Here is a 26,798-nt window from a genome sequence, read left to right on the forward strand (position 1 = left end):
GAACCGCTGACAGCGAGGTAGCCAGCGTCTGATTGGCGGACTGAGGCCAGTCTGGCGTCAGCTGTTTGGAAGGGTTTGAAACTACAGGCGGTCACCGTCTAATCCTTTAGCGTCTTCCCTGACTTTCTCTTTGGTGTTGCGTATATGTGCCGTGGAACATTTGAGAGTGAGACGTTGGATATGTGCAAATAAGTGCAAGGAGTGGAAGCCAAAGTTGAAGTATGACTATGCAACGGGCGAAAATAAAGTGCGGCCTTCCATATCTTGCGAAACCATGGAAGGTCTGCAGTTTTATGGCGTGAATTCGAAGAGGCATCATCAATTGGTGCACAGAAAAATCCTAATATTTTGACTGCTAGTGTCGGTTGCTGGATCTGGATCTGGATTTGCTTCAGGAGAGGCTCATGCTCATTGTTGTCCAGGAAACCAGGTGAGTGTTTAAGTAAATTCATTGAGAGGAGACATAATGTATCGAATGCAATTAAGGTGCCTGCCACTTCAACTTAGACCTACCTATGTACCTAATTATACCAACCGAAGTTTCCATACCATGTTAAGAACTTAATTTTAGCAACATAATAATTATTTTTGCAGTAGGTGATTATAGGATACCTATGCGTTTTTTTCTACATTTCTACCGCAAGTTCTGCACAATTTTATTTAAACTAATTTATTTCCTACGCATGGTACCGCGCGGAGTAGCTTCTAGAATCCGTCGTCTCCCCTACCAGCAACCATGACAACCGGAGCCGCTGGAGGGAGGCCCAACGGTCAGGGGACGCTGCCGGCGGCTAAAGTCAACATTCCGGGCACTTCCGAGGCGACAGGGACGCGGGTGCGCGTGGGTCGGCGCGCCGGCCCACCCGCCGTGCCAAGGGAGAGCGAATGGTGACCAGCTGACCGCTCCGGACGCTGGGGACCTCCCCGCCGTGTAGAACGTCCACTATGACCGTCCGCCCACAGCAGGACTCTGAGCCGTCCAACACGGCTGTCAACGGATCAGACGCGGACGGCCGGGTTTCTGGTCCGTCCCAAAATGATCATCTGCCATCTGCACATAATATGGCCGATGACTGAGAAATTGTAACAAATCAACGCTTTCCAGGAATCAAAACAGATTGACGTTTTATGTCTGACTAACACACTGCTGACGGAAATCATACAAAAGGACTTTCTAGTTTCTAGCCCGCGCCGGGCCGGCCCGGTGCTCGGCGCCAACCGAGCCGGGCCGGGGGGTAGGCCGTCTGAACACCCCTCGTCTAAACTCGGCTCCTGGGCCACGATACGACGTGGGCGAAGGGGCGGTCGAATGGATCCCCTCGGTTTTTCGCAAATAATTGGCGTAAACAGTAGCCGATTGCGACGAAACTTCCAGTGCCCTCAGGTTAATCAATTCTACATCTACTCTTAAGATTTCATTATCCTGACCCAAATGACCTTTGACCTGTGATCTATTTATCTAGACCATGTTTGACCGGCATTGCGATTCGGCGTATGTCGGCTCGCATTAGCCGCGCGCTTGCAGTCCTTTCGTGGTTTCAACTTTCACGCGTACAAACATGTGATATGATGCTGGTCCCATGCATTATGGTGGGTGTCAGCTGTCAAGGTGACCCAGAGGTCAGGTCAGGTCATTGACTTTTGATGACCTCGTTTCACTTTTCGCGAGTTTTACTTGTTTCTAATCTAGTTTTTGGTGCTAATTTCGAATTTAGCAACCATTTGAACATTTACGAGGTAGTTATGGTGCCTTCGTAACATGCTACGCAGCTGTCAGAGGCCGTTGACACCTACTGCGAATACCTGGCAGGACCGCTATTGGTTGATCTGACCTGACCTGACCTGGCCTAAGTGGATGAAAACATCATTGATTATCAAAACTAACAGGATATTCGTGATCAGCAACCCTAAAAAAGTAATATTCTCACTCAACGACGCTCTAACAGGTCCCGACTTTACCGTCGTTTGGGTCATTGTTCTGACCCGGAATGTCAACCAATGACCTTGGACCTTAAAAATTAGGTATCATCGGCTTCCTCTTGTCACGGGCAACACGTTCGTTTATACCGCAAAGCTCTAGCTCGATCAGGGGCCAAACGGCAAGGCGGGATCCAACGGGCCCCCTCCCCCCCCCCTACCTTCGCTGCTGGCAAGACACCAATACCGGCGAGGGTTGAGTGGCATTCGAAAGAACGTCAAAAAGCAAGACGAAACATTTCGGTCATCTTTAGGTCAGGTCAAAGGTCCGGTCACCAGAGGCCATCAAAGGTAAAATGTTGCCTACTTCAACATTCTTCGAAAATCCGGTGCATACCTAACTTGGGAACCAGTAGAGCTACAGCGCTGCGAGAAATCGCATTCGATAACCCTTTTAACGCTCGATCCGTAATGTGTCCTCATAGTTGACCCCACGTCAAGGTTTAGTCTCTAGAGGGCAAAAAGTAAAGAAGCCGTTTTTACGAACTGTTTTTCTTCAATTGCTTCAATAACACAAAGGCCCAGGTAGCCACCTGGTAACAACAGGAGCGTCGTGGGTAGCCACCCGCCCACTTTTATGACCTTTGCATTTCTTATTTTTCTGAATCAGAAAAACATAGTTTGAAGACCGAATTCGGTGAAAAATATTTTTTCATGAGCGAGTCATTTTCATGAGCGAACCACCACTACAAACATTGCCGCCACTTTGGAAGCCTGCGAAATTACTACAGAACTGGCGCAGATAATACATTATTGACGCTACGCTTACGCGGCCGCTCTTCTGATTGAGTTGTCGTTGAGATCGAGACTGATCAGATGACGTCATACATATACGTCATACATTGGAGGGAGATTGTGATTCAAGCTGGAGGAATTCCTTTGTTGAGCCGCTAGAATCCGAAGGAAACAGCGGAAATTGCCTACGACTATTTAATGAATTTAACGGTGATGAATAAGTGCGAAAAACGTTTTGGCTTTATAAAATTTGATGAAATGACCAGGGTAAAAGTTTTATTACTGGCGGTCAATTCAAAACGGCGCAAACATTTAAACAGTGAAGATAGTGAAGCACGATTCAAAGTGTAGTACAGGGACCCGCAGTTGCTTCTGTACACACTAGTATTTCAGAGTATTCTTGGCCTGTGACACCGTTGAAGGCGATTTCGGGAGTAATTGTAGGCTTGTTAAAACCGCCGTTTGAAAGGCTTCAAATTGATATAATGGTCTCCTAACTTAATCATCTTTTTATGGTTGTATCGGCAAAGCATTGTTTTTAGTGCTATTTCCTGCCCCACTCCTTCTGAAACCTGGAACCGCTTATTGCATTCACTCCTGCCATCTAACGATGGTCGTGCTAGCTACTAGTTCCGGCGCTAGTTTCTGCTCCAGTTTTGCACCCGGCACAAACTCAAGCGGCGCCGTGGCTCGACCGGTGAGGATCGGACCGAGCCGACTGCCTGGGGCGCGGTTGGGTCGCAGGCACAGCTGGAGAAGGGGACGGGAGCGGGGGAAGGGTGCCGCATGGTGGTCACGTGGTCCGTCCAAGCTCGCGCACGACCTGTCCCAACTGAAGCGAACGCTCCGAAAGTGAACTTCAGCTGCAGTCTTTGAACAGGTTTTGTGGAGGTAAATGAATATTGCCTTGATGCCGAAAAAGATGGTCGGTATGCCTAAGCCATTTCGGCCTCTAATCGAGCTAGAGCTTTGCGGAAATACGAGCGTGTTGCTTGTAACGAGAGGAAGCCAATGATACCCCATTTCAAGGTCCCAGGTCATTGGTTGAACTTGCAGGCCACGACAATGACTCAAAAGTCGGGAAATCGGGACCTGTCAGAGCTTCGTAAAGTGAGGCTTCGTAGAGTGAGGTTAAGTTTTTTCAGGATTCTTATCACGAATTTTATGTTCAAATTTTGATCCCAGATGATATCTTCATGCATTCGGCCAGATCGGGTCGGATCGGGTCAGGTCAACCAGTAATGGTCCTGTCGGGTATTCATAGTAGTTGGGTGTCAACCACCACTGACAGCTTCGTAACATGTTACGAAGGCACCAAAACTACTTCGTAAATCGTAGATGTTCAAATGGCTGCTGAAAAATCGAGGAGGTTCTGTTCGACCGCCCTAAAAGTGCGAGCGTAAAAAACTGTAGGGCCAAGTATTTCAAGAAGTTTATAGTTATCCTTTACACAATAAAGTGTTAAACTAAACCGTTTTACTCTTTACCTATATGGACTAGTCTCAGCTTACAGGGTGCGCCATAAAAATTGCCCATCGATAAATTCACTTTATTTCCCAATGGGATGGCATAGGTAGGCCATCTTTTGCAAAATCGAAAATTTGTCTCCAATCCTGACAGTGAAGCTCATTTTGAATATCCTCGTCCACTGTCTTTGCTACGCTCCTGAAATGCAAAGTCGTCTTAACGTGCATCCGCCACTCCTGAAAGTCACGAATCAACACTGGGTGCTGGCTGCTGAACGCTCTTTGGCCTTAAGAATGCTGGGCACAATTAAACCCGCGCCCCGTAGGACTATCGGTGGACCCTACCACCCGTAGGGGGGGGGGGGGGGGGTCCCCCAAGATCGGCCCCCCAAGATCTCGGAAAGTTACCGGCCGATTTTCAAAATTCAAACGGCGATGGATAGCCCTACCACGGAACTACCTTGTGACTAATTTTCATTGACCTCGCCCTCGGTCCAACCGATGACGTACAGGTCAGGTGAAAGGTCGAATGTTCACCGTTTACAGGCATTTCAAGAAAATTTAAAATCGAGTAAAAGGCATGTTATTGAAAATCACCGATGCGGGAATGGTCGGTAGAACACATATTATGCTATTTGACGTCATTGATACCAGGTCAGGTCACAGGGGTCAGGTCACTGGAGGGCACAATACGAAAGTGTCGTGTGATACATGCTTTATGGTCCATTTTACATGACAAATGAGATTATGTGGGTCAGGCAACCTTTGGGGCCAGTTTAGGTTATGTCCCGGTGAAGGTCAGGTCAAAGTCAGGTTAAATAAGGTCAAATTTCAAAGTTGATATTTTGGCACAAAATAGGTATCGATTCGATGCAGCTCGTAATGTGTTTTCGCTGTAACTTAGCCAAAAAAGAGGTATCAATCTAAAATTTGGTATGTGGAAAGAAAGTGGGATGGAGTATCACATATAATCCGTTTTTTCAAAATTCGAAAAACGTTTTGGGTTTTTTGGCTATTATATATAAACATACTTTTTTATTTTGGGGAGTCAAAATCCTAAAATTTCAAAAATTCTAGATAGCAGTTTTATAGCCCTGCTAATTATACATATTTTATGTCTTGAACATTTTCTGTATCTTCAAAGCTATAGACCTGACAGCTCTTCCCGTGAAACCTTTTTTTTGGTCGAAAATAGCAGAACATGACGTCATTCTGACGTCATTTGAGGCTAACCTATCATAGCCTCTGGAAAAATTTAATCTCAATGTGCAAAATTGATGCCCGGAGGGTTCCTGAAAGTTTGGTGACGACATCTGCAGTCGTTTAGGAGATATCGAGGGAAAAGGACAGAGGGGAGGGCCGTTTCACCCCCCCCCCCCCTACGGGGCGCGTGTTAACCCAGACTTCAGCCCCATGGGCCCAGTCAACTGATTTACCCTGCAAAACCCAGTCTACCTAGTCCCTAACGTCCCTAATACACCACGAATGACATACGGCGCAGCATCGTTCTAGCATGGGTGATCGAGAAAAATAAGAGAAAAGCCGCGGACGCGGTGCGGCGGACGCGTGCCATAGTGCCAGCATATGCCATAGTGCCAGCATACAGAAAACGGACTACATTGTTTTGTTGGGAGATGACTTTGCTATATGTATGTAAAAGATGGCATAGATGTGTCAACTCGCCTTGAAACAAACTGAAATTTTCGATGGGTAAATCTATATGGCTCACCCTGTATGTAAAAAATATTTGCTGATTTATTACGATAAATGAAATAAATATCAACCACCGCATACATTAGAGAGGTCCGTAGGACTCCCTTCCCCGTTTTTTTTCACAAATAACTCGCGGGAAAAACAACGGATCGCAAAGATGTTTTACCGCCCAGGAGATAATAAATTTGATAGCTTTTGCCAAATTGTCAGGGAACTCGGATTTGTTTTTCAATAGAAAAACACAATTCTAACGAATAGTGTTTTAACTATTGACAACAAACCTTCGGTTACCACTTCCCTGAACATTAAAAGCCTTTTTCAGTTTTGCACGTTCCCTGAGGATAAATTATCGCTGAGCCAAATGACCTTTGACCTGTGACTTTTGCTCGAGATCATGTTAGGCCAGAATAGCAATTCAACGTCAATCAGCTCGCACATCCTTTGTGCGTTTTAATACTTTTTGTAATGAAGGATGTGCCAACATATGAAATATACTACATTATGTTTGTCCCATGTATTATGGTAGCGCCAAGGTCACATGAAGGTCAGGTTAAGGTCATGGCTTCGGTTAATATTTTTAGCTAACACCATTTTAGTGAGGTTTCCAGTGCCAGTTTGAAATTTAGCATTTATTTTAGCATTTGAGAACCATAATACCTATGTTATCAGTGATGGTGCCTATGCAAAATGTTGCGAGGTCATTATAGTTCGTTTTTTTTTTTCAAAAGGACGCTGGCTCCAAGTATGTTTTTCGAACAAGCACGTGTTTTAGCGAGCAAAACGAGCAAAAACTGAACCTGAGAAAATCGAACGTCGTCTAATTTTAACATGTGATTTCTTCCCGATAATTTCCATATGTGCGTTTTGGAACCATATATGAGAACAGTGGTGACGTCAGGTCATACTGTCGAACATATAACTATCATGGATGGAACTGCTTACTCGATTATAAGCTCGGTAACAGTGAAAAACTAAGTTTCACCCAAATTCGTTGACACTTGTCCCATTGCACGGACATTTGGGTGCCTGCTGCCACCAGTGACGTCATCATAGTATGTTCATTTTTAAGAAACAATTTCCAGCTACTTACCGTGCACAATTTGAAATCGGTTATTTTTTCGGTAAGAAATGATTCGCCAGACACTGAAGCTGCCAAAACTCACGTGAGAGCTTCGATATTGAACTTTGAGCCAGCGTCCTTTTGAAAAAAAAAAACGAACTATATGTAGTGGTGGTTAAAGGGACCCTCCCACCTTCAAAAATGTTAATGAATTGGCATGAAAGTGATGTCGCTCGGTTCAGAAAGAGCGAAAACGAATATCTACCAAATTTCATCGAAAAATATTCACCGGTTTTCAAGATATTAGACTTTTACTATTGTTTACTTTTTGGGATCTCCGCTGTTCCTAGCGACTTTATTTGAAAGTGCGGCATTTGTTGCGCGCAAAGCAGCATATACCACCGCGTGCTACCAAACGTTTTAGTAAAAGATTTAAAAATCGTTAGATCTCCGCTGACGTCACAAATTCTAAGGGGGCACACCAATGCATTAGCCCCTTAGAATCCGAAAACTGCAAGTTTGAAATTCCATATCTCCGAATTAAAGCATTTTTCGATGTTGTGAGTGCCCAAACCGGTATTTTCAGGCCATGGCCACCAATTTGGCTATCTCAACTCAAAACTAATGTTAAGGTGGGATGGTCACTTTAACTCCCGACGAAATAGCCGACGGGGCCCTCCTTGATGACCTGACCAGACCCGACCTACCCGAATTTTTTTGCTACATCATCTTTGATTAAAACAAATGCAAAATTGGAAGTCAGGAGCAAAAAAGCCTCCATTAAACCTCACTTGAAGAAATGGTAGCAGGACCAGATGTCCCGTGCATTTGGATCACAAGCCCGGCCTATAACGTTAATCTAAAAATTTATCCTATCGGCTTTCTCTCGTCACGAGCAGAACGCTAATAATTTCCTTTTCCGTGAGGCTCTATAGTTCTATCAGAGGCCGAACGACTGGGGGTTTCTACGCCCCCCCCCCCCCAATACGTAAGACGCTGAAAAAGTGCCAAAACGGGCGATGGTTAAATATCTATTGGCGTTTAAGTGCCGAAACACGAAATTTTCCTCCGATAGCAGTTTCTTACAGACCATCGAGCTAAAATACAATAACTACTTGCACAACATAAACATCAATTAAAATAAATCTATATTGGGAGAAGCCGCTCTGGATTGAGGAGCTATTGAGAAGCTTAGTTGCACAAAAAAGTAGCTGGCTTGAACTCTACTGCTCGCGGTTCGAACTGTTCTAGATGTGGCTGTGACACTATTCGCTACATCTCGTGACGATCAGCATTATGTTCCATTAGTTTTCGTTAAGCTATAGCTTAAAAAGGAGAGAATTCGTGAGTGGGTTCAAAACAACCCTCACTTGCCCCCTCCCCGTTGTCTGGAAACATAGGTAACCGAAAGGTTTGGCGATGGTTTATCCAGCTCGTCTGCCGCAATGAGGCCTCGATTCGTTCGGCATGTGGATTCCTGAGCGGTCCTCCCCGGAGGCAAGGTGAAAGGTCATGGCCTGTATCACAAATTTGTACGTTCCTCAGTATGTTTTACAATCTTTCCAGGACCTTGTATACCGTTTTATTACATCCGATAAGCATTGCAATTTCTTGCTCAACAATGACTTTAAAGAAAACTTTATCTTTAACTTATACTGCGGCGTTGGTCGCTTTGCGTACGCCAGCCTTTTTATGATACGGGCCACAGCCACCTCCACTGCGCTGGAGCTCTGGCGTTTTACCCCTCCCCGCTACGGACCGGCCCCCGGGCTAGGTGTGTTAGTACTGAGCGCAAACGCGTGGTAGTCACGTGACTTTCATTCACGTAGAGGGAGCGTAAGCAAGTGGCGATACCAAGGACGAGACCTAGGGAGGCAGCCAGCACAGAAAAATAGCGTAATTTTAGTTTTGGAAGAATATCTATGACGCTAAGAGGAATTATGCATAATCTTCATCCTAGAAGGAAACATGTGTTATTCCTTTATACTTTGCGTTACACTTTCTTTCTCCAATGGCCACCAGCTAGCAAATAATAGGACAATCGTAAGTCGGTAATATATGTGTACATAATTTCAAGTACACAAACGACAAAACAGTGCAATTCAAATCTTTATATCTATATTTCGCAGACGTTTCAACGACAAGGCGTCTTCGTCAGTGCAAATGAAGTGAAACTTAGTACATATGTTTAATTAATTAGCATATTCGATAGCATATTCGATAGGATATTCGACAAATATTCGATAAATTACTATACGTATTCGTTCAATCGTTCACATGAAAATGAAAAAAATTTTCATGTGAACGATTGAACGAATACGTATAGTAATTTATCGAATATTTGTCGAATATCCTATCGAATATGCTATCGAATATGCTAATTAATTAAACATATGTACTAAGTTTCACTTCATTTGCACTGACGAAGACGCCTTGTCGTTGAAACGTCTGCGAAATATAGATATAAAGATTTGAATTGCACTGTTTTGTCGTTTGTGTACTTGAAACAATGTCTTCTTACCAACATATGTGTACATAAGCAACTGCGGGTCCCTGTACACCTTTCGTACTTTGAGCGGCGATAGCGGGATAACGGTGTGGAGCTTCGAGGATCGGTCTTCAGTTCCCGGACCAGAAAGGTGGGGCCTATGCAATGTCAAATTTCATCAAAATGGTGATACTGTCCCTTTAAATGTGGGGGTGTTTGAGGCAAAAAATATTTCCCATAAAATACCTGTGCCTTAGATAGGAATTACTCGCAAGACTAGGTACACTCGGGGGCAGATTGATGTTCTACAACTCTTTATCCACCGGGTTCCTATGGCTCAGCATTGGCAGCAGCCGCCTGGTACCGGTAGACTGTGCCGCTTCACTTACTTGTCAAGCGGCACAGCCTACCCACACCGTATGACACCGGTCTGGGTCGGTGGCTGGAAGGCGATGTGGGCCGCCTGTGACGTCAGCGCAGCGGTGAGGGCCGAGCCCGGAGGCATGGCTCGGGTCGGCGCGGCGCGGCGGCTGGCGAGGGCTGGGGAGTGAGGCGGGGTGGGAGGGTGGGAGCATGGACCATCGCGCGGCTGAGCGAGTGTAGTTAACTTTCGCGTCTCAAGGCGGCAATTATTCTACCTAACAATTGCGCTAAAGCAGTTGTTAAAATATCCTATGCCCAAGACAGCGCCTATCATCATACTTGCCATGAGCATTACGACACACTTAAACGTGGCATTGGGACAGCCGATAGAATTTATATCACACGTGCATCGAGTTGCGGAGCTGCATTGTTTGCAACAGATAAGTATTAAGGCCTTGATTGAACTGTCTATTATTTCGCACAGCAATCGTCCAGAGACGTGGGAACTGCGGTTTTTGGACAGCGCGGCAGCCAACGCCCCAACTTTAAGCAAATCTTACTCTAATGTGTGATCGCAGCCACCAATAACAAACCGTTCCAACAAAATAGTAAATAAGCAAATAAGTCTCGCACCTGGGACGGCTCGAACCGGGGTTCTCCAACCGGTCACCCTACGACGCTATAGCGTGCATCCACTGAGCTACCGAGACCAGCGACTACCCGCCGCGGTCAAACGCGATGAAATGTCACAAAACTGTCATTGGCGGTCAGTGGGTCCATGTCATTTTGTTTTCTGCTACCGAGGACCATTCTCGGTAGCTCGGTGGATGAACGCTCGTATCGTAAGCTGGCCGGTGGGGGAAGCCCGGTTCGAACCCTTCTGAGTGCCCGGCTTTTTGGCTCCTGGTTGGAACGGTTTGTTATTGGTGGCTGCGATCACACATTAGAGGAACAGTAAGATTTGCTTAATGTTGGGGCGTTGGCTGCCGCGCTGTCCAAAAACCGCAGTTCCCACGTCTCTGGACGATTGCTGTGCGAAAAAATAGACACCAATGAGCTCAATCAAGGCCTCAATACTTATCTGTTGTAAACAATGCAGCTCCGCAACTCGATGCACGTGTGATATAAATTCTATCGGCTGTCCCAATGCCACGTTTAAAGGGACCCTCCCACCTTAAAAAAGTTAATGAATTGGCATAAAAGTGGTGTACCGTGAATCAGAAAGAGCGAAAATGAACATCTACCAAATTTCACCGAAAAATATTCACCCGTTTTTGAAATATAAGACTTTTATTTGATAACGCGCGGTCAATGGGCTTGATGACGTCATCAGAGTCCGTTAGTGTTAAGAGATAGGGACTACGCTGGTCCCACCCTGCAAGTAAAGGGAAGAAATTTCTTGAACACTATAAAGCTGCGGGGGTTGCGACCAGGATAAATGGTGGTTTCTGAGCCTGGCCGCAAACTTGGCTATCTCAACTCAAAACTAATGTTAAGGTGGGAGGGTCCCTTTAAGTGTGTCGTAATGCTCATGGCAAGTATGATGATAGGCGCTGTCTTGGGCATAAAATATTTTAACAACTGCTTTAGCGCAATTGTTAGGCAGAATAATTGCCGCCTTGAGACGCGAACGTTAACTACACTCGTTCAGCCGCGCGATGGTCCATGCTCCCACCCTCCCACCCCGCCTCACTCCCCAGCCCTCGCCAGCCGCCGCGCCGCGCCGACCCGAGCCATGCCTCCGGGCTCGGCCCTCACCGCTGCGCTGACGTCACAGGCGGCCCACATCGCCTTCCAGCCACCGACCCAGACCGGTGTCATACGGTGTGGGTAGGCTGTGCCGCTTGACAAGTAAGTGAAGCGGAGCAGTCTACCGGTACCAGGCGGCTGCTGCCAATGCTGAGCCATAGGAACCCGGTGGATAAAGAGTTGCAGAACATCAATCTGCCCCCGAGTGTACTAGAAATGGGTGATTTGGGGATGGAGGCACGGCCCTATGCCCCCCTCCCTCCCTCAGATCCACTAGTGCACATAATAATACAACAGGATTGCAAAAAAGGATTGCAGATTTGATCACAATCCAAGTGAAAAAAGGGGATTGCGGGTAGGAATGCAATCCACTTCGGCACTAGGAATGTGGATTGGGAATGCAATCCTTTCAAAAAGGATTTTATCGATGCCTGCCTGTCACCTGTGTAGAGTACGCAACTCCGACAACATAATTGCACGCGAATCTCCGTACCTGTGAGAACCACGGTGTGCGCCACGCCGGCGTCAATCTGCTCAGCCGTGCCGCCGTTCCACTGAGTGACCTGGTCAAAGGTCATCTCCGTGTGACCCAGACCAAGCTGGCCGTCCTGGTTCAGACCGAACGCAAACAGCTTACCGTCCTCTGCGTGCGAGCGACCCGGAGTCAAAGGTCAGCGACCCGGAGCCAAAGGTCAGCGACCCGGGGTCAAAGGTCAGCGACCCAGGGTCAGAGGTCAGCAAACCGGGGTCAAAGGCCAGCGTGCCGCTAAACAACAAGGAGACGATGCGTTTAGGCACAACTCTAAGCATGTAATTGCAGTGCATTAGCTGACGTGCTTTTTATTCCATAGTGCTCATACGCGTCACACTTTTTAACCATCGCGCTGCACCGCTGCAGAGAGAATACATATATTTCGAGTCGCAGCATGTGTTGCCAGAAGGTTATTCAACGTCCATGTCGTACTGCTGCTCTTATACCCACTGCTGCCAAATTTGAGAGGGATAAACTATGCATAAATAGTGGTGGATATATAAGTACTACGGCCTAAGGCCTCGGCCGGCTCACCTGTCCCAATGACGGTGTGAGATTTCCCACAGCCCACCGCACTGCACAGCTCCGACTTCAGAGCTGAAAATGAACCACACAAATATTAACAATGTCAAAATATGTCATTGCTTGCGTTTCATGGATTGGCCGCTGATGTACCAAATCGTCAATATTTCCGACCTAGCGCTAACAAGCTGTTTTGTTGCATGGCTTATCAGACACTGATGTGCCAATTAACTCCTAGAAGGTAAACATCAGCCGACTGTCCATCTGGATCAGTGAAAAACGTTTCACGATAAAACGGTGAAATCAGATTTATTCCGTAGCAATCACATTTCGCCGATACTTCAATACAGTTCAAGCCCCGGGACTTCGATACAATCCTACCCCATGGGACCGTCATCAACTCGCTGGGGCCCGCTGGGATCAGCTGGGACGAGACTGACCTTTGACACAGCTGGGTCGTGTCACCGACTTGGTGTGTCCGAGACCGAGCTGTCCGAACTCGTTGGAGCCGAACGAGAACACGCGGTGAGACGCTGGAAACGGAGAGTGGCGTGCCGTCAGGGAGCCAGGAATCTCACACGGGACAGTCGAGGTATGTCGGGTACTGATGGAATGTTCCCATGATCTGCTTATATGTCGTCCGCTGTTGTGAAGCCTTGGAGGGCTTGCTTAACCCGCGCCCCACTGGGGTCTGCGTATAACACGCCCTACTGGGGGGGGGGGGGGCTATTCATAGCCCCCCCCCCTCCTAACTCCGAAACTACTGGGCCGATCGTCAAAATTCAAACGGCGTCTGATAGCCCCGGAAAAACTGTCGAGCGAAACCTAATTTTATTGACCTCGAGGTCACTGATGACGTCACAGGTCAGGTCAAAGTAAAAATTATTAGCATTTTTGCTTCTTCACGTTTTGGGCTCTGGCCGCCGTCTTACAAATCAGATCAGGCTCATTTTTGGTTCACACACTCGTGAACAGATGCTCTAGATACTCTGAGGGTACCAAACTTGTATTTTGATTTTCAGGTCAAGGTCAGGTCATCACATGTCACGAAAATATTATATCATCCGTCGGTCACGTGACACATGTTTTATGGTCCATTTAGGCCAAACATTTCGAATTTGATGTCGTCTGTGTCATGCGAGGTCATTTTGAGTCAAATTTAGCTTAGGTCAGGTCACTTTCAGGTCAAAAAAGGTCAAATTTTGAAGTTAAAATTTTCCAACAAAAAAGGTGTCTATTCGATGCAGTTTGAGCTCAGGAACACGATGGTGCTATTTATATTGGCGTATGATGTCAAATTCGTGCTGAAAAATTGATTTGAAAAATTAATAATTGTTAATTTTTTGCAATAATGCGTATAACTTGGCCATTTTTGAAGATATTTAGCTAAAACTTGCTAGAGGTAGTCATAATAATGCGTTCTATCACATATATTCCGGTTTTTTCGAAAAGTCAAAAACTTTTTGAAAAAAAATGTAAAAATATAAATTTTGAATTTTATTATTTAAAATTTTCGAAATTTTCAAAATTTCGAAAATCCGAGATAGCAGTTTGATAGCGCAGTCTATTCTGAGTCCTCTCATGCAAAGAAATTGGATCTAGCTTAAAAACTGAGCTCTTGGGAGCGATTGCCGTGGTTCAATGTTTTGCGTCGAAATCGGCCGAACATGACGTCACTCTGACGTCATTTTCGGCCGACCTATGGTAGGTACGAAGTTCAACTTTTGACACAAGGTGTCAAATTGATTCAGCCGAAGGTACTGAAAGTTTGGCGTCGATACGTCAAGCGGTTTGGAAGTTATTGCAGAAAAACGGGAGGGGGGCTATAAATAGCCCCCCCCCCCCAGTGGGGCGCGGGTTAATTTTGATTGCAACTTGCAATGAATAAATAGTTAGGCTCACCAGTAGTTCGCTATCGGCACGACTAACTGCAGCAGATAAGCGACAGTCATTCTCTTCATTTTGTCCCCACAGTTCGGTACATCATGTCCACCCTCCCAGCGCGGCACGAGAAGCCCTCCCCGCTGCCCGTCAGTTTCTCAGGGCGACGTCCTTACCGGCGATAACGACAGTGTGCTCATCTCCGCAGGCGCAGGCAATGATCGGGTCGTTCTTGATCCAGAACCGCGACGCCTGGTTCTCGTTGAAGCGGCTGCGGCCGAAGGTGAGCACGGCGCCCGTCTCTGAGAGGGCAGGAGAGGTCACGACGGTCAGCAAAGAACTAGACGTTAGTAGAGAGGTCACCGAAGCTAACAGATTGAGATAGTGGATCTGGGTAAGCAGAGGCCAACGTTAGTCACCAGAGGACAAAGAGGGTCAGCACAGTCACAAATCCAGCGGACCAATGATGGAGATCAGACGACTCAGCATATCTTAGAAGAAGACTTAGTCAAAATAGGTAGACAAATGTTGGTGAAGGCAAAAATTGCAGCTCCCAAGAAATGGTCCAGAAGACGGAGAAGAATGTATTGAAGCGACGGGACAAACCTATCAAATGCCGTCGTTCTCAAAGGCACGATCTTCGAGGTTTCACATAAGGTCAGATAATTTAAAGAACAGGTGCGAACTTGCCGATAAGTGATTTATAAGCACTCGCCTTCCTTGGACCACATTGGAAAAGCTAGCTTGAAGGAAAAACAAGCTAAAGTACGAAAGTATGCGGTCCGTACGGTAAGCTCAGTTCGGTGGAACTGAAGATAATTGGACTCATTCCTCGCGGCTGTCAGATTGACCTGACAGGTTCTCGCCATCCTAACACCAGGGTCGGGAGGAGGACAAAGGTTCTGTCAGGGCTGTCGGACTGTCCTGGCAGGTGCTCGTGACCCTAAATGCAGGGTGAGGTCGGTGAGGTGAAGGATGTCGGGCTGTCGGACTGACCTGGCAGCTCCTCGTGGTCGGCCATGGCGCAGCGGCTGCGGTCCGCGGCCGCGTGCTGCTGCCGTCCAGGTCGACTGTAAGGCGCCGTATGCACGCCGTGACGCTCCATCGATCCTCGCTCGCTGCCGCCCGTCCCCCGTCCCCAGTCTGTGCAGGTGTGCCGCCAGTGGCGGGGTCCAGGCGCGCCGGCCGCTGGTCGATCACAGCGGCGTATAATAACCACAGCCGAGGGACCGAGCGGCGCGAGGAGCGAGTATAGGGGCCATAAGCGACCTATCCGCTCTGCAGAAAACTGAATGGACTGAGAATAGGCTGGCAGCGCCTATTTGGCAATCAACTTTGGGTTAGAATTGAAAATGAGTTTTTCTGCATTACTGATGCTTGGCGATTGATGTGTAGCCAATGAAAATATATTTTATGAACGTAGGGGAACACCGCCCTTTGGGGAACACCGCCCACCCCGATATCAGAAATATAAAAAGGTCTAGGGCGACAGCTGACTGTCTTTTGGCAGCGTAACGTCAACAGAAGTGCAGGTATGGGTAGTGCACCGCATTGGTTTAGGTGATTTGCGAGAAATTCCTAATTTTACGTTCCTTTAATACGTTTTATACTTTTCTAGCAAAATAAGCAGAAGAAAACTTATCTTATTTGACAGATCTAGTCCTGAAGGCTGAAGTAGTATTTTTTGCCATAATTAGGACTGCCGACTGATCCAAGCATACGTGCTCCTGCTCGAGCGAAATTTTTGTCGTGCTGCCATATTGAAGGATTTTGTTAGAAAAATGGAGACACTTGGGTAACACCGCCCACTTGGGAAATTTGGTATTTAATCGCACATTGTGACACCAAACCCAAGAGTGGCGCATTTCAAATTAACCCGCGCCCCACTAGGGGGGGGGGGCTATTTATAGCCCCCCTCCCGTTTTTCTGCAATAACTTCCAAACCGCTTGACTTATCGATGCCAAACTTTCAGTACCTTCGGCTGCATCAATTTGACACCTTGTGTCAAAATTTGAACTTCGTACCTACCATAGGTCGGCCGGAAATGACGTCAGAGTGACGTCATGTTCGGCCAATTTCGACGCAAAACATTGAACCACGGCAATCGCTCCCAAGAGCTCAGTTTTTAAGCTAGATCCAATTTCTTTGCATGAGAGGACTCAAAATAGACTGCGCTATCAAACTGCCATCTCGGATTTTCGAAATTCTGAAAATTTCGAAAATTGTATATAATTAAATTAAAAATTTATATTTTTACATTTAAAAAAATGTCTTTTCGAAAAAACCGGAATATATGTGATAGAACGCATTATTATGACTAACTCTAGCAAGTTTTAGCTAAATATCTTCAAAAATGGCCAAGTTATACGCATTATTGCAAAAAAGTAACAATAATTTATTTTTCAAATCAATTTTTCAGCACGAATTTGACATCGTACACCAATATAAATAGCACCATCGTGTTTCTAAGCTCAAACTGCATCCAATAGACACCTTTTTTGTTGAAAAATTTTAACTTCAAAATTTGACCTTTTTTGACCTGAAAGTGACCTGACCTAAGCTAAATTTGACTCAAAATGACCTCGAATGACACAGACGACATCAAATTCGAAATGTTTGGCCTAAATGGACCATAAAACATGTGTCACGTGACCGACGGATGATATAATATTTTCGTGACCTGTGATGACCTGACCTTGACCTGAAAATCAAAGTACAAGTTTGGTACCCTCAGAGTATCTAGAGCATCTGTTCACGAGTGTGTGAACCAAAAATGAGCCTGATCTGACTTGTAAGACGGCGGCCAGAGCCCAAAACGTGAAGAAGCAAAAATGCTAATAATTTTTACTTTGACCTGACCTGTGACGTCATCGGTGACCTCGAGGTCAATGAAATTAGGTTTCACTCGTCAGTTTTTCCGGGGCTATCAGACGCCGTTTGAATTTCGACGATCGGCCCAGTAGTTTCGGAGTTAGGAGGGGGGGGGGGCTATGAATAGCCCCCCCCAGTAGGGCGTGTTATACGCAGACCCCAGTGGGGCGCGGGTTAAGAAAGAACGTTGTTGCTATGTCTTCTTTTTCGCGGATGATGCAAAATTTCGAAAAAAAAAATGAAATTTTGAGACTTTAAGTCGTCTAATAATATAAATGAGTGCTACATTGTACTACATTGTACAAGAGATATAATAAAATCGTTCCCATTTCATTTTATAGATATGCTAAAATGCCTCGAAATTTACGATAAGATGAACAACTTAATAGTCCAGTATCCTGCGAATTTCGTTGCCTGCTGAGCCCGGGCAGTGTTACCCAACGGTCGGTGTTACCCCGAAAAATGTAGACATTTACTAAATGTGGAATAATGCAATTATGGACGACACTACAAGAAAACAACTGGCTGATATGTAAGTAAAATTGATGCGACAATCCAGTGAAACTGAGAGATTGGTCATTTGGCCAAGAAATACGTGACTAGACCTTAAAAGGTTAAGGGGGTCGGTGTTCCCCCATCTTCCCCTAAATATAAAAAAGTAATACCTACGTTCTGGCTCGTAACATAAACGTGCGTCACCCTTCCGCTGCTCCGGAATGTTTATTTTTCACGGATAAACTTTTTAGAGCCCTTATGTACATACCTATACAATCGGTCGCCGGTATCTGATCCACTTGATATGATCGGTAGCTTTGTGGGGGGTGAATCATCCAATCCAATCACTCGACAGACGGCCGTATCAGTTGTGAGGCAGCTTGTAGAGGCCAAGGCATCAAGTGTAGTGCGGTAATCTCCCCCCCCCCCTCCCAACTAACCTCAAACGCCTACTTAGAGATACATACTGTCAGCGCATATATGTAAGCCCTCGACGTAGCTTTTAGCCCACCAGGGAACAGTGGGCATTCTTCAGTATGAAATTGATAGGTACCGTAGGTATTAAGCGCACGAAGTGCAAGGAATGCAATCGCACCATGAATATCGCGACACGGATAAACATTCGCGCTATCGCGTCATCGCTCAAAATCGCAACGAACATGTAACTGCATTCGGAGAAACTGCGCGCTTGTCAGTGGCCGTCTAGCGGCTGCACTAAGCACACCCTGCTTCCGTTCCGTGCATTATCCCATATCACTCGCTGTGGACATCGTTAGAACTTCCATCAGACTGCACTGCCTATCCGTCCATGCGATGGGCTGGGTCCGAGTTTGCGGCGCTGTGCTGCTGACTGCCCTGATCGCCCGGTCAGAGGCAGTCTTTCAGTCTGACGTCGACTGTCGCCAGTCAAATTGTGAGTTCCATGTCAAGGAGGAGTGCAACAACTCTACCACTGTCACCTGCAATCTGCGGAATTGGCCAAACAAACAGGTAAGATCTAGTTGGTGCTCATGAAGACCTCAAGACTGCCCATTGTCCAAGAGGGAGGCCAGGGCTTAGTAGATTATTCCTTCCCGACTGTTGCGAATGTTGCGAACACGCCGGCGTCTTAGTCAAGAGTATATTGCCGAACATGGTGGGTGAGAGGTGGCACCACTCGGGAGCCACCTAGCGGCGACCTTACGAACGTGTGCCGAGGTCAACGGCAGGGCTGCCAGCTGGGCTGTCATTTTAAAGGGACCCTCCCACCTTAACATTAGATTTGAGTTGAGATAGCCAAAATGGGGTCCCTGGCTAAAAATTACCGGTTTCGGCACTCACAACATCGAGAAATGCCTTAAATCGGAAATATTGAATTTCAAAATTGCAGCATTTTGATTCAGAGGGGCTAATGCATAGGAATACCCCTCTGAATGTGTGACGTCATCGCAGATATCTAACGATTTTTAAATGTTTGACTAAAACGTTTTGTAGCACGCGGTGGTATATGCTGCTTTGCGCGCAACAAATGCCGCACTTTCAAATAAAGTCGCTAGGAACAGCGGAGATCCCAAAAAGTAAACAAAAGTAAAAGTCTAATATCTTGAAAACCAGTGAATATTTTTCGATGAAATTTGGTAGATATTCGTTTTTGCTCTTCCTGAACCGAGCGACATCACTTTCATGCCAATTCATTAACTTTTTTGAAGGTGGGAGGGTCCCTTTAACCCTCGCCGGCCGAGGGGGGGGGGCGTGTGCCGCCCCCCATAGGTTTTTTTTCCGCGCGGGTAGCTCCGAACACGCTAGGGATATAGAGAGCTGAAACTTGGCATACCTGACCTTTGATTCAAGCTGGATCTTTTGAAACCAACCGCAGATATTCGGAGATATTGGCAAAAAACCTAAGGGGGGGGCGTAATAACGCCCCCCTCCCCCAGCATGGCGCGGGCTAATGGGAGAAAATTGAAATGCTCTTCTTTTGAACGAAAACACCCTCAAACATCTGGGTACAGGTAAATATGACACATGTAATCGGAAAATTTCACTCGTGACGTGACCCCTTTTATGTTACTGAGGCCATGAAAGGTCTTCAGTAGTTTTTGGACAATAACTTTTGATAGGGATATGGTAGAGCAATGAAACACCTTATATAAGTATTTTCCTTCTGAACAATACGGATCGACTAATATGCAATATGACCATTCCCGGTTAGGTGATGACCTTCACCTTTGGTCAAATTCTCAAAATGCTCTTTAATGTCAAATTCTAGTTCATTTGACTAGTCTCGAAAAAATGGAACACGATGCCGGTTAAACTAATCTCGTGCAGGTCTGAACCAAAAGGTATTACAGGTAAACGTCCACCGCGCGAATACGTATATTTTACGGCTAAAACGTTTACCTACCTTAGGTCCAATCTGAGATAATTAATGAGAAAGAGCATAAAACGAGGTATCGATTGCGCTTTGCTGCGGCGCTGTAGCTCAATCTCTTTCTGAATCCTGACTTATGCGCCGCTTTGTCGAAAAATGCCAAAATCGGCGAAATTTGATTTTCGGTTGTCTCTGGTGACATGACCTTCGACCAGTTCGACCTAACCTTGCTGTAATTTGTAAAGTACTAAATTGTAACCTGTCAGCAATGGTTTAAGTAGTTTTGCAAAAGTTTTTGACGCTCTTTCGAACGCCGCCTATTGCGGGTCTCAACGTGGCCCACAAGCTGAGTTAGAAGTGGGTGTTCAAACACCCCCAGCAGGTTCAATTTAAAAAAAAAACGCATACGCTGGAGGCGGCACCGCACTGCTAGGCGGGGGTGGTATCGCAATAATGGGCGGCGCTGTGCTGAGACGCACCACTTGCATTGAGGGGTGGCAGTGTACGGTGAAAGGGCAGCGTCGCATTGAGGGGCGGTATCGCAACGAGGGGTGGCACTAAAGAGGCTGCCTTATAAGAAACGCTAGGCACATCCTAGCCCAGCTCGGCGCCGCCTGGCTGCTGCATCTTCAAAAGGGCCCTTGGTGTCGATGAGAGAGCCCCACTGTCAAATAATTACCTAGCGTCAGTGGTTTCTGAGGGGGGGGGGGAGCGCTAAGATCTTGAATGGGGCGGGGCGACTGAAGTCTCCATTCAGATGGGCGTCAGTGACTACTGGAGGGCGTCAACGAACTCGGCAAGGCCTCGTCTAACATGTTAACTGGGGGGGGGGGGGCAAACCCCCGCAGTCACCGGCCTGGCCCCCCAGTCAGGGTAAAAATGTCACCACTGGGGGGCCGGCAAAAGCGAAAAGGCAAGCGAATTTTTACTGCAAGGCGTCAGTGCACATAAAAACAAATGCGTAAACGAAACGTGGATGCAATGTGAGCACATTGATATACCCTATTACCTCTGACTGTTTTTACGTGTTTATTTTGTTTACCTGATGCCATTGTTTTTTTTTTTTTCGCTCAGCAATACGTTACATTTCGGGTTTTCAGGCGACCTAACTCCATGTCCCGCATATTCGCTTTCACGTATTCTGTTGTTCCTGCCCTCGGGGCGTCAATCTGTTTTTCTACCGTTTCTACCTATATCGCCGTCCTCACTACGCGACGTTGAACTTCTGGCTGGACGGTCACCGGTGTGCGGCAAGAGTATCTCCTAATAATAATGAAGCAGGCTCCCATTCTGGGTGATCGTAAGCTCAGCCTGGAGGTCTGTCTCTGGGGACGGGAAAGACTAATGTGGGCTACCAGAGGCCGACGTGGGTCCAGAAGTTGGCATTGGCCATCAGAGCTTGGCACCTGACGCTCATAATTCGGCGGGACCCATTAGAAACCGATGTGGTTCGCAAAAAAATATGCGTTCGTAATAAATTGCTAAGATAAGGTCAATGTTCAGGTCATTCGAGAGTATCAATTATTCAATTGTCCATTTCGCTCGATTATTCTCAGAAAATATTTGATTTCGACGTTTTAACTCTACCTTGCACGAACAGAGGAGCAGAAGCGCAAACAAATAAGTGATGGCTCCCTTATAGCCATAACGGGAGCAAGATTCTTAGATAAACGGAAAGAAGTCGTTAAATTTGAACTCCGACGAACAAGCATTCATGAGAGGCTGACATCGTAAACAAATGACCGACTTAAAAAGGTGTAGCAGGTCCAAAACTAAGGTTTCATTCTTTGTGTGCTTATTACTGTCTGGTGGGGCAATGTGACGGGGTTATAACTAATGCAAAGGCATGGGTCGGATGGTCTACTATTTTTATTTATCTAGTGTTAAAAAAGTTTATCAGGTTTCAGGGCTGTGATGAGAAATAAGAGGCCTAAATCTGGTGAGAAAACATGATTTGGGGGTATCCTAGGTTTGGCTCCTTAAGTCTCTGCCCCCCCCCCCCCCAGTGAAAATCTCTTAGACGAGGCCCTGGAACTCGGATAGGGCGAATGTGATCTTCAGAAGGCCACCGGGTGATCTAGAGGAGTGTAATGCTTGTATGGGGTCACTGCTGCCTTCAGTAGGGCGTCGGACGCTCTGAAGGGGCGCCATTGATCTCGGATGGTCCGACTGTTATTTTCAGAGGGACACCAGTGGTTTCAGAGGGGCGCCATTGATCTAGGATGGGGCGAATGAAGTCCCTGTTCCGGTGGGCGCCAGTGGCTCTTGAGGGGCGCCAGCGACCTCGGATTGATGGGGCGACTGTAATCTTTAGAAGAGCGTTGAGGGGCGCCATTAAGGGCATGGATGGGGCCGCTGTTGCCTTCAGCAGGACGCCGGACGCTCTAGAGTCTAGAGGGGCGCCTTGAGCTTGGGTGGGGCGACTGTAGTCTCAAGGGGCGTTGTCTCGGATGGGGCGAATATGATTTTCAGAGGGGTGCCGGGTGCGAAGGGCGCCATTGGTTTCAGAGGGTTGCCATCGATCTTAAGATGGGGCAGCTGTGATCTCCGTTTAGATGAGCGCCAGTGACTTTTGAGGGGCGCCAGCGACCTCGGATGAGGACGACTGTGATCTTCAGAAGCGCACCGGACGCTCTGGAGGGGCGTCATTGGTCTTGAATGGGGCGACTTCAGTCTCAAGGGGGGGGGGGCGCTAGTGGCTCTCTTGAGGGCGCTATTGATCTTGGATAGGGCGACCGTGATCTTGAGAAGAATGCAGGTGCTTTAGAGGGGCGCCAGTGGTTTCAGGGGGCGCCATCGATCTTGGATGGGGCCGAATGGGGCAACTGTGAACTTCAGAGGAGCGCCATCAACCTTTAATGGGGCGACTGTTCCGTTCAGGTGGGTGCCAGCGGCTCTTCAGGGGCGCCATCGACCCTGGGGGTTCGGAATATTCTGGTTTCCGGAGGGGCGCCCTTCAACATTGGCGGGGGGGGCTCAGGTCCTATTTGGGGGTGCCCTGGAGGACATAGGGGTGTCCAGGCACCCCCAAAGAGATCTTGAGTTCGATCCCTGCCTGCACATCACTTTTTAAGTTATGTTCCCTTTGTAAGACAGCATCAGCCTAGTCGGCGCTAATTGGGGCGCAATCTGGGCGGCTGGGCGGAAAGGGGGGGGGCATGGCCCCCATGGACCCCCCCCCCTGAATACGCCACTTTCGTCATCGGCATATGATAAGCAGCGTACTTGATATCCAACGGTGACCCAAAACAGCAACATTTTTTAGTTTGACCTGACCTGGAAGGTCAATGACTGACCTGAGAAGGTAAAACTGGGTAGCATTGGATTCGTCTCTTCCCAAAGAATCTTTTTGGTCTTTACCGCTAAGCTCTATCTCCAACAGGAACGAAATGGCGCGGAGGGGGTGGCAACCCCCCCACCATGTGCGTTCTAGGATGGGAAAATGGCATGTGCGGGCGAGGGTTAAGGGCGAAACGACAAAGGGGGTCGTACCCGCCCCTCGCCGGTATGAAGTGATGCTTTTGAAGGCTGTTGGCTAAATGAGCTCACGATTTCAATTATAACTTGCCAGAGACAACTAACCCTGATTCACTTTTCTTTCAGGTGAAGCTGACCGCAACATCATTTCCGGAGTATGTCGCCGATATAACTATAAGCAACGTCGAGGAGCTGCTAATTGAAGGAGACACCATCGCAGCCTTGGACTCCCTGAAGAACATCAAGTTCACCAACATTGACACGCTGACTCTTTTGCCCCGCTCCATGGCTCGAGTCAATCAGTTGCGCTCGATATCGGTAGACATTAGTAAAGTAAAGAGCCTAGAGGTACACAAAGAGGCATTTTCTCAGTGGGGAAACTCTCAGTCACGGGTCTCTATTGCGGATGTAGATAACTGCCAGATGCTTCATGCGGCTGTAAAGTTCACAAAACTAAGTGCTCTATTTTTCCATAACGTAACTAACCTGAGCATTGGTAGTGGCGCCTTCAGTGAAAGTTCTATAGGTGAGATCAGGATAGCGGAGGCCAGATCTGTTTCCATCTCCTCCGGAGCATTTACATCCAACGTCACCGCTGAAAGAATGATTACGATAGACGTCGATACCCTCATTTTGGATCCGGAGGCATTGTCACAGTCGTCAACGATTCAGGAAGCAGTTATAGAGCGGGTGCACAGCCTGCGAATTGCCCCAGGTGGAATCGAGGCGGACATCGACATGCTGACTATTAGAGATGCTACCATGACAACTTGCGAGGAAAACACATTTGGGGGCATGATCAAATCAATGTCATTGTCTTACTTTCACATCAATAACTCATTAGCCAACTGTATTTCGGCAGATACGGGATGGAAGAAACTAATTGTGGACAACTGTTATTTCGCAAAAATCGAGCCACTCGCTATCCACGGATCCATTGAACAAGTCGAAATCAAGCAGAGCTTCTTCGGAGTCATTGAAGGAGGAGGCTTAACACTGAATACAACGGGGTTCTCCGTCCAAAGAAACACTTTTGAAGACCTGTCAGATAGGGCACTTGAAGTGCATGCCACAAGGTGGATCAATTTGACGCAATGCACCATCAATGTGCTGAGAAAGGATGCCTTCAGCTCGCTTAACTTGGAAGGAGGTGCTAAAAACCCAGTCAGAATGGAGAACTTTGAGGTCAAGACCCCCGAAAACGGTTCAATGCACTTCGCTCGGGAAGAAAGTATCCTGATATTAAGATTGAAACTCCATATTCCATGCACTTGCACTTTGGAAGATATGGAAGCAGTAGGTCTGGTCGACATGGGGAAACTAAATGACGCTCGAAGACGGAGACAGAGCCTATTGTTGTATCAAGTTCGTTGTAAGAGTGACAGTACCTGGTCCACTTTAGGAGAGTATCACCTAGAATTCTGCCCACATACCACCACCACTACCACCACTACCACCACCTCCACGACGATGAGACCCTCCACTTCTATGAGGCCAAGCACCACTTTGGTTACAGACACCTCTGTGAGACACGCCGCCACCCTGAAGCATGGTACTTATACCAGTCTCCCAGCCGAGACTGTAGATGGGTATCGTGAGGAATCAGAGTCCGGCTAAACGCATGTTGCCGCCATTTCCAGCGCGTGGGTCGCCTTGCTGATAATTGGAATTCTTCTTACAATTCAAATGTTCATAATTATTTCATGCATTTTGCAACGCTGGAAACACATGCGATCGGCGGGGAGTGAAACGGGCAACACGAGCAGCGAAGCGACCCAAATTCGCAAAAGGACAAGTCCCCGAGCGTATGAAGACCCCGTGCCCTCACAGCGTCTGTTACACCCTACGCGCGATCTCACACTCACTCGGAACGTTGGCACGATGACTGTCAGCGCGCTCAGCCAGGCACCCGATAGGAGAGTCCGATACAGCCCGGCCAGCACCAGATCCGTCCGGTCCTTCACCAGCTGTGACACGGACTCGGGGAGGAGCTCGGTGAACGTCTGCCTCCTGCCCCTGACGGTACACTCTCCGGTCGAAGAGCTCCAGGGACAGACGCACAGGGGTATAAGCATGCAGATGCCCGGCTACTGCTCAGTGACCCGCCCTCGAGCCGCCCCCGGCCGGGCCGACGACAGGCGCCGCCACCAGCGCAGCAACAGCGAAACCAGCGACTCGGAGGAGAGGCGACGCCCGCTGCCCGGGTACCCCATGAATCGGCGCAAGGACCCGCGCATTCAGCGACTGGCGCGTGATCCACGCTGGGCACGTGGGGAGTACCTCTCCGAGATGCAGTTTTAAGATTGTGTTCATTTTTGTTTTGTTTCAATCACGGTAGGGGAAACTTGAGTAGCTAAGAATACTGAATAGGCATAAGTATTAAGTATGTTGAATAGTGAAATTGTAATGCGTGATCAGCGATAAGTACCTTCACATGACTGTAAAGCACTTGAAAATCAAGCTATTCTTAGTCATATAGGCATGTAAATGATCCGGGGTGGGATGCACTGCGGTACAGTCTGCCCTCCCGGCGCGGCGCTTCGTGTATTGCGGCGCAGTCTAAGCACAGTCAAGTCCGCGACATTGAACGGCGTCTCGACGTCGTGAGAGCGAACGAACGGGTAATTCCGCAGCGTCTCGATGCGATTCCGCGTATTTTGTTGCTGATGCCAATGCAAATACAGAATGCAATATCGACGCTCAGCCGAGACGAGATTGGTGAATACATTTCGGCCTGCACTCCCGACTCTCGTTCATTTCGGATACACAAGAGCCACTGGTCGCTCTAAGTTATCGCCATCAGTCCCCCCATCAGTTTACGTCACCAGCCAGTCGTACCGTCAGTTCGGTATCAGTTGTCCAGCCCCGACACCAGCTGCTCAGTGACCCAGCCAGTCGACCTGAGCCAGCCAGATCCAGAGCCAACCAGAGCCAGTCGACCTGAGCCAGCCGGCTGACACGTCCGCCCGTCCGGCCACTGCCGACCGACTGACTGCGCAGCACCAGACTGACAGTCACGCTGGCAGTTGGCACTCGATCTGATGGGTGCTTCTGTCAGGGCTGAGTGCGGACCGATGCTGCCAGGCGGGGCGGGGGGGGGGGGGGGCAGGGAATGGGA

The 26,798-nt window shown here is 47.7% G+C and overlaps 2 protein-coding genes across 4 annotated transcripts in view; one reads left to right on the forward strand and one right to left on the reverse strand.

The window, feature by feature from the left end:
* The window catches only part of LOC122378760 (X-linked retinitis pigmentosa GTPase regulator-like), a 31,076-nt gene extending 16,390 nt beyond the window's left edge, over positions 1–14,686 (reverse strand). The window contains exons 1-5 of the mRNA XM_043360225.1: positions 14,663–14,686; positions 14,508–14,517; positions 13,046–13,138; positions 12,618–12,680; positions 12,045–12,194 (exon numbers count right to left, since the gene is read on the reverse strand). Coding sequence (XP_043216160.1) covers positions 12,045–12,194; positions 12,618–12,680; positions 13,046–13,138; positions 14,508–14,517; positions 14,663–14,686 — 340 coding nt within the window. The remainder of the gene's footprint in view (positions 1–12,044; positions 12,195–12,617; positions 12,681–13,045; positions 13,139–14,507; positions 14,518–14,662) is intronic.
* Positions 91–26,755, forward strand: LOC122378722. Of its 3 annotated transcripts, none has more exons than XM_043360162.1 (2): positions 91–430; positions 23,807–26,755. In XM_043360162.1, the coding sequence occupies exon 2, from the start codon at positions 23,966–23,968 to the stop codon at positions 25,295–25,297; it is 1,332 nt and encodes a 443-aa protein (XP_043216097.1). In that variant the 5' UTR covers positions 91–430; positions 23,807–23,965; the 3' UTR covers positions 25,298–26,755. The 3 variants fall into 3 exon arrangements, with proteins under 3 accessions (XP_043216097.1, XP_043216096.1, XP_043216094.1); XM_043360161.1 differs by lacking the exon at positions 91–430 and adding an exon at positions 14,625–14,769; XM_043360159.1 differs by lacking the exon at positions 91–430 and adding an exon at positions 18,527–18,843.
* The last annotated feature ends 43 nt before the right edge of the window (positions 26,756–26,798 follow it).

Source organism: Amphibalanus amphitrite, unplaced genomic scaffold (genome assembly GCF_019059575.1).
Source record: "Amphibalanus amphitrite isolate SeventyFive unplaced genomic scaffold, NRLGWU_Aamphi_draft 000064F_arrow, whole genome shotgun sequence".
NCBI classification, from domain to species: Eukaryota; Metazoa; Arthropoda; class Thecostraca; order Balanomorpha; family Balanidae; genus Amphibalanus; species Amphibalanus amphitrite.